General features: G+C 49.2%; 1 protein-coding gene across 3 annotated transcripts in view; it reads right to left on the bottom strand.

The window, feature by feature from the left end:
- Positions 1–351: 351 nt before the first annotated feature.
- The window catches only part of Unc45b (unc-45 myosin chaperone B), a 28,072-nt gene continuing 20,184 nt past the window's right edge, over positions 352–8,239 (bottom strand). For all 3 annotated transcript variants that reach the window (XM_055620294.1, XM_055620295.1, XM_055620296.1), the window contains 7 exons: positions 7,432–7,559; positions 6,544–6,610; positions 4,931–5,044; positions 4,470–4,585; positions 3,577–3,694; positions 2,730–2,885; positions 352–640 (listed from right to left, as the gene is read on the bottom strand). In XM_055620294.1, coding sequence (XP_055476269.1) covers positions 380–640; positions 2,730–2,885; positions 3,577–3,694; positions 4,470–4,585; positions 4,931–5,044; positions 6,544–6,610; positions 7,432–7,559 — 960 coding nt within the window. In that variant the 3' untranslated portion in view covers positions 352–379. The remainder of the gene's footprint in view (positions 641–2,729; positions 2,886–3,576; positions 3,695–4,469; positions 4,586–4,930; positions 5,045–6,543; positions 6,611–7,431; positions 7,560–8,239) is intronic.

Raw genomic sequence — 8,239 nt, 5'->3', positions numbered from 1 at the left:
CAAATTGAACGACAACATTGATCTTTATGGTCACATACCTGTTAGTTCTTGTCTTGCCACTACACAACTTTTTAAAATACAAAACAAAAACCAGTCTACAGCCCATTATCTGGCCTTCAGAACAGAGACAGACAGAATTGTCCTCCTTGTTTCCTTATCACGGAGAGAATTTACTCTAGAAATTTCTGGGACATGACAAATTTAGGAAGGCAGGAAGTAAGGCAACCAGAGGAACGCTAAATGTTCCCAGGACCAAGGAGACAAACCACGTGTTTCCTTTGCAATGGGACTTCATTGCCACTGCTGCAATCCTTAACTGAACTGACAGCTCAAGACCCTTCACAGATCAGGACCAACCCCAGCACTCCCACGGACCGCTCTACGACACCGGCTTAATGAAGCCGTAATCCATGCACTTGATAAGACATTCCCGGGCTGTCTGGACCACAGCTGCCTTCTTCTCATCCGGCTCCTGCTTTCCCACCACAGTCAGGATCTCTAGCAGCTCACTCTCCACCAGCTTCCTGGCCAGCTCCGCATCCGCTGATAGCAGGTTGTAGGCAATGACCAGGCCACGGTGCTGCACTGACAGCTGGTCGTGCAGACAAAGCCGCTGTAGGATCTCCAGCCACTGGGTTGTCTGCAGAGTGGGAAAGGGTAGGGAGGGATTTAAGGAGTCAGTGGGGATGCCGAGAAAAGATCTGACAAGAGAAAGGGAAAGTGTCAGCCATGCCCGCAGCTAAATAACTTGATTATGACCATATATCCATCCGCAAACAGTGATGGACTAAATTAGACTAACAACCTCATCCATCCATCCATCCTTCCATCCATCCATCCATCCACTTATTCATTCTACATGTGCTTGTGTGTGTGGTGTACATGTATGTAGGCGTGTTCACATGTGTGCAGAGGCACATATATGCAGTTATACATGCGCATGCTTGTGCATGTTTTTGGAGGCCTGGAATCGGTGTCAGGTGTCTTCTTTGATTACACTCCACTTTTATTTGGCGAGGTAACATCTCTCAGCTGAACCCAGAGCTCAGGGATCAGCTGCATTAGTTAGCCAGTTTGTCCCTGGACTACAAGCATCCACAGTGCCTGCTTGGCTTTTACATGGTTTCAAGGAACCCAACCTCTGGTCCTCCTGCTTGCATAACAAATACTTTATCCACTGAGCTGTCTCCCCACCCCATCCATCTATTTTTTTTAAGCACCTCGAGAAATAGAAATACAGGCCCACTGAACATCTCAGCAGAATGAAGACGCAGAACACTAAGGAAAGAGAGTCCTCGTGTGGCGAGCACAGATAATGCTCGCTTCTATCAAGCCAGATGCCCTTTGAGCCAAGAGCTCCAGGCACGCAGGCATGCTCTCCACCATTGGCTTCAACTGGACCAAACACGAGACTCTAAGGCAAATTCTCTCGTTCCTTCTCCATCCACCATCCACAACCACGAGGACAGTTGGCTGCTGGGTATGAGTGCTCGGCCACCCTCATCACCCTAGAAGACAGTGAGGAGGCTGGTGGCAAAGCCGGGAGCTGACTCCTGGCATTGGACAGGTACACACGAGGTGGCAGGGTAGAAGAAACACCATCTGTATGAGTTTGGATCCAGAAAGAGTAGCCCTCAGGCCACATTCAGCACTTGCCATCTGCGTGGCCTCTCCTAAGTTATATGCCTCAAGAGTCTCCTCATCTGTCACTGTTCTTCTGCTAGCAACATTTCCAAACTTGTTTCCCAATGGAAAAATGAGGAGAGAATAGTCCCCTAGGTTCCAGGGTGACTGGAAATATTAAATGATATGATTTGGGGGTTTGTCATATACACATCCCCTCTTATGAGAAGTGCAAAGAGTTGCCAAAGCGTCCTGGTTGACCTTGTGTCCACTGGGGGCTCTAGTTACTCCAGGAGAAGCAACTCGAATAATGGTTTCTAAGTGTGGTCCCCAAGCCAGCAATCTCCCCCACCAAATCCCAATTTATTGAATCACAATACCAAAGGAAACTGTTCTTCTGTCTCCATTGGGTGATCACAGTTTTGAGGAGCTTGCCATAGCAAAAGAGACTGAAGTCCAAAGTCCACACAGGATGAACAATACTCAGCAGAGACCTCCAATGGTAGGACAAAAGAGCTTACATGGAATTCAGAGAAAACACACATACACACATACACACACACACCTCAGTTAACCATGGAAAGGAGCCAACCTCTACCCCAGATGGAAGCATGTTTGAACTGAGCTGACCTTTTCACTTCAGTGGAGATGAATGCCCTTGAGCTAGGCTCTGTGTGGTGAGATGAAAAAAAGTTTCATGCTTGAGACTGACACATTATCTCCATTACAGTTGCTGAGGTGGCCAGTCTTGCCATGACAGCCGGTCATCTTGTCCATGGCAGGAAACCTACAGCCTCTTTGCCAAATCACCACCAGCTTCCTGCAGTGTCCCGACCCCTTCCACACTTCACGGAGGAACTCATGAGCCCCCTCAGCACTGATGTGTATCGTGTTACTGCCATTCTTCAGTAGGAGTTATGCGCACGCACAAAGGCATTGGGAGATGGCCAATAGGCACAGTCTCCTCTCTTTAGGTGTTGGGAACCAACTCCAGGCTGGGAGTGTGCCCTGCTGCCCAACGTCCCTAAATGACCTGAGGCAGCATGGTCTGAGGGTTGGGAGATTCTACGTCACCCAGCTATCTCCTGTCCCTCGCCTGCTCTTACCACCTGCGTCATCTTGAGGCACAGTTTCTTGTGTGCTGCGGTCAGCATGGCCAGGGCTCCAGCGGCTGCACTCTGCAGTTTGTCATTATCCTCCCCACAGAGCAGGACCACCAGCTTCAGTCGGTCATTCCCATCAGCCAGGAACCTCTCCTGAACCTGTTCCAGGCAGGGGTGGGACTCAGTGAAAGATGCCCCACAAGATACATCAGTGAAAGATACAGTATTGGGGGAGGATCTAAAAATTGAATTGGGTCTAGAGGTGAAGAATCTCAGGCCCACACTGTCCCTTGCATGAGGGCTCACGCCCAGAAGTTTCTCAGATCTGGCACTGATGTACCATGCAAGCAAGGTGATGCTTGGTCACCATGAGAAGGAGACAGTCATTAGAGAGTCATAATTTGTCCTGTTTCTTTACCATGAAGCCTTATGGTATGCCCCTAATTCGTGTTCTTTTTATATCCTACGATTATCCAGTGGTCAGCAGAGGTCAGTATGGGTTCTACGGACCTGATGACATTCACAGTGAGTAGCACTTCTTCCCTGTCCTGTGGATCTTTAGTGACTACAGATGCTCTGGCCTCTCTTGACCTCCAAGAGCCCTTGCGTTGCTACAACGTTATTTAAGCTTCATTAACTGAGGGAAATGGTACCTTCCACCTCACCCAGACCAAGACTCAGCTTGGGATATTACCCTATGAAAATGTTTCCTTCGGGCTCCTAGAGGGCCTCCGTGTGTTCTGGGGACTACTGGGTTCTCTCTGTGTTATACCATCTGAGGGCCCTGGCCTTGTCCCAAGCCTGGCAATCACACCCTGGTCACCCCATCCCTCTGGAGCCCTGGCCTTACCTCTTTATTGATCACCATGTTACCCATGCACTCAGTGGCTGCCTGCCGTAGCTGGTCATGGTTTTCAAACATGTAGTTCTCGATGTCTGGCAAGGCCTTCTCCTTGAAAATCTTCTGCCTGGAGTGGAGGGGAAGGTTGAGGAAGAATGAACCTTGAGCCATCAACAGTGAGCATGTGAAGGTCATGCAGGGTCCTTCCTCCATCTTCATGAGGTCCCTCTCACATCCTCAGCCTGTACTGAGCCCACCTCCAGAAGAGGCACCGATGGATATAAGCTAACTGACATGACAATTGTCCCCCAGGTACAGCAATGGGCTCTGGCATGAATGTGTCACCCCACTGGAGGGCCCCATTTATTATTAGTGGACAAGGAAACTCTCTCCCTTTTTCCTCTGCACGTGAGGATGAAAGCTACCCTGTGACCATGACAGAGGAGAAAACATCCGCCTGAAAGTTAAGACAACAGAGGGGAGGAGAGAGGAGGGCACTGGCTGGCCAGTAACTTTGTAATCTCTCCATTAAACCACACCTGACTGGTTTATCCCAAACTTAATTGCGTGAGTTGTTACACTTCCTTCATGGGGGAACCAGTCAGGCCAGGTTGTCTGCCACTTAAGACCATAACACAATACAATCCGCCATCCCTCTGCTTCCTATTAACCCTTCCGTATGTCTGGCTGCTCCTGCCTGCTTTAGGAGGCAGTGCCTTTGTGACATTGGCTTTACCCAATCCCTGTGTGCTTTCATAGGGGACCAGCTCAAACTCCTCCTACCCTTGTTTGGTCTTTGATGCTGTCATCCGAGCAGAAGGGTCAGTACGTACAAAGTTTCACCCAAACGCTCAACAGACACTTTTATGTCCCCCTGCCCTCTCCACCTGCCCCACCCTTACCTGAGTTTGTCACTGCGCCCAGACAGGTTAGTGAGTCCTAGGAGAGCCTCGTAGTTCTGAAGGCCATCCCTCTGTGTGTCCAGGAGACGCACGAGGGGCCGTACTACCTCATACACCTGCGGGGAAGACACGGGTCAGGTGAAACACTGGTATTTGCCTGTGTCTTGCTTCTGATGCTTTACATTTCCAAAGCCCTGTCTTTCCCACACTCTGTCTGGTTTAATCTGGGATCCTGAGATTGGGCTAGGTTGTTCCCTTTCACTATGCAGATGAGGCGGCTGAGTTTCTGGTAGGACAGCTGTGCTCATGAGAGGTAGAGCCAGGCCTGATCTCCAGGTATCTCTGATTCATTATACTCACTGTGACAGCACCACGACCCCTTTCTTAGCAGAGGAGAGGAGAAAACCAGGCCCTAAGAGCAATGGTGATGCCTTTATCATCCTTGCTTCTCAAATACCCACCCGCTCCCCAGGGAAGGCGATGTCTGGATTGGAGACAGCAGCAATCTTGGCTAGCGCATGAGCTGCCTTCACCTTGCCAACATCTGTGCCCTCCAAAGCCAGAGGGATCAGGGCCTGCAAGAGAGATCACAGTCAGTAGCCAGCAACAGACATCCAAAGGCCTCTCCCTCCTCTGGCTCCAGCTGCCCTTATCTGTCTGCCTGTCTGCCTGTCTGTCTGTCTGTCTGTCTCATCAGAGATGCACAGCATAATCAGCTCCAGAGCACTGTTCCTATTTAGACAAAGTCTCAAAGGCTCATGGGTATAAGGCTTGGCCTCCAGCTGTCAGTGTGATGGGAAAGTGACTAGACCCTGAGGCATCTGAGCTAATCCTCCCATTAATCCATTGATGAACTCACAGCTGACGGGACTATTAGAAGGAAAGGCCTGATGGGAGGGAGTACGTCACTGGAGTGTGAATTTAAAGGGTGTGTCCTGTTTTTCTCCCTTCCTTTCATCTTTTCTCCCTCCCTTCTCCTTTTCCTTTCTTTGCTCCCACTCCTTCCTGACTCATGAAAGGAGCAACTATGCTTGGCTTCACACTTCACCACCATGAGGTTCTGCCGTATCACTGACCCACAGTGAGCCAATCATGGACCGGAACCTCTGAGAACATTAACCCAAACCAATCTTTCTTCCTCTGAAGTTGCCACCTCAGATATTTGTCATAAAGACAAGGTCTGGCTAACCCAAACACTGTATAAAAGAATTAAATACTTGTCAAGGTTCCCAGTGACTATTAAGGTGATAATGACTACCTTCACTCCTCCCTCTGTATTGCAACAAATAATCAATAGATTGACTTTTACTAGGTGTGGTGCATGGGCCTAAAATCTCATCATGCAGGAGGATAAAGCAGGAAGATTACAATTTCAAGTCCAGCCTGGATTACATACATGCAAGAATTTAGCTAGCCAAGCTGTGATGAAACCCAGTCTCTAATGATGATGATGGTGATGATGATGATGATGATAACAATAATAAATAGTAACTATGTTTTTTACATTTTGCCCAAGCTAAATCCAACCCTAACAGACACCATTTTTGGAGCAGCTATTATAAATTGCATATATCTCTTCTACTTTCCACAACTATCTGAAAAGTAAAACTGTGATTCTTCTCCATTTTTCAGAGGAAGAAATTATAATTCAGAGAGAGAGTAATATGCCCAGGTTTGCACAGCTAAAAAGAAGAAGAGCAAACTCCCACTGCAAGAGAAGTCTTGACTTCCGTGGAGAAGCCCATGGTCTGCCTTCCAGCCGGCACACCAGGGAACATGAGTGGGATTCCAAAGTAGACATCACCAAATCAAGAAGGACCAAGTTTGGTCCATGAATTAGACGATTCAGATAACTGAGTGTATTTGAGGAAGTTAGGATGGTGTAAAACACATGATTTTGGAGTGAGACAAGAGGAACTCATATATGTACATGTGTATGTAGCATGCACAGACACAGGCACGCACACACGCACACACACACACACACACACACACACACACACACACACACACACTATGTCCTTCCCAGTGGATCACCTTCTAGGGCATCAAGGACCTCATCTTGCCTAATTACCTTGCCACCACCTTGAGCTACAATGGTGCCCCGGTCCTTTGGGTTGTCACAGAGTGCCAGGAACACCCTGCAGAGCCAATGACAAGGGAGAATGAATATTCACTGTTCCTCTACCACCTTCCCAGGAATCACAGACAAGCAGTCAGAAACCCCAGCACAACAGTAGACGCCTAGAAAGGGCACGCTGCATGCCCTTGTCTGGAATGTGCCACCTTTAAAGCACAGTGTTTTGGACGTAAGTGGTGGGGGAGGAAATAAGACCAGGAAAGGTTCAAGGAGACATCCAATTCCAACAGTCAACAGCTCCCTGTTGCCCCCAAGCCAGGAGAAACTCTCTTTGTCTACCCCTATAGTCTGACCCTCCTCCCATCAAATACCACCACTACTCATAACACCTAGGACATACCACAGGAGAAACCAAACTATGCTCTTTATCTCTCCATCCTCGCTGCCTTTGTGGACGCTGCTCCTTCTGTCCTGGAACCCTTCCCCTCCCTGCTGTTGGCTGGCTCACTTCAGGACTTCCTTCAGGACTCTGTTGACCTATCATCCCTTCCTGATGCTATCCATTTACCTTCTAGTCTGGGTGGTTGGGACCTATTTATTGCCTGGACTCCAGCCAGCCCTCTGGCCTTCCCTGTCATGGAATTTACCCACTGTACTGTAACTAAGAGCTGCCTGCCTCCCCTCCATGTTACCCTCCATCTCCGAGGAAAAGGTAACTGAAAGGGACAGTGGTCACCTCCACATGCAAAATTCCAACTGTGGTGACTGGCTTTGTCACAGCTCTTCTCCACGTCCTCCTGATCCCCTGGCTTAGTCCCCACTATTAGAATCCCTCCACCCAGCCTCCCGCCTTCCAGTCTCCCCAGCCCACCCTGGCTGCACCTGGCCAGCAGCTCCTTGGTCTGGTCTGTGAGGATAGCACTGTCTGCCTTCACCATGCAGGCCAGGGCGGATATGACGCCCGCCTTCAGGAGCCGTTTCACCCGCATATCTACAAAGTCCTTCTTGTCCTGGAGGAGACAAATGGATGGACATGGGGAAGGGGCCAGTTGTCAGCCCCAGGTTGAGTGGGTCATCAGAGTGGGGAGTGGACAGGACTGGGGCATGGTGCATAATCCCTGGAAGTGTGCTTAAGCCTCACACACATCAGTGGGGCTTGTGTGCACGCTACATCCTTGCCTGGATGAAACACAGCCCCGTGTGTAAAAGGCCATGGAGGCCAAGGGATGCAGCTCAGTGGTAGAGTGCCTGCTCGGCATTCATGAGACACTGAGTCCAGTCTACATCCTAAAGAAGTGAAAACCATAAAGAGAATGAGCTGGCGACACAGTGTCTGGCACAAGGCGACACACTCAGGTTCTGATTGTGACTATGGAAGGGAGAAAGAACGAGAAAAGGGCTTTCTGTGAGGGCCAGCAGTGGTTCTGTGGAGATGGTGTCATGGCCTGGCTAAGTCCTCTCCTCTTCTGTCCACATTCCATTTTGTAACACAGGTATGACATGTATCATTTCCTAAAATCCAAACAATCTCACTAGCTGGGAGTATTTTTCCGTATCCGCTCGTATACAAATGACACACAAACACATATCGTTGTGTGAGGGTCATCACCATAATATCCTTGTATTATGAATTTTGTGACATTTGACCAAGAACCTGTGTTCCTCTTCCGTTCCTACCTGGCACTCCTGT

This window comes from Psammomys obesus, unplaced genomic scaffold (genome assembly GCF_907164565.1).
Source record: "Psammomys obesus unplaced genomic scaffold, mPsaObe1.curated_primary_1811, whole genome shotgun sequence".
NCBI lineage: Eukaryota > Metazoa > Chordata > Mammalia > Rodentia > Muridae > Psammomys > Psammomys obesus.
This window is presented reverse-complemented; position numbering and strand designations above follow the sequence as displayed.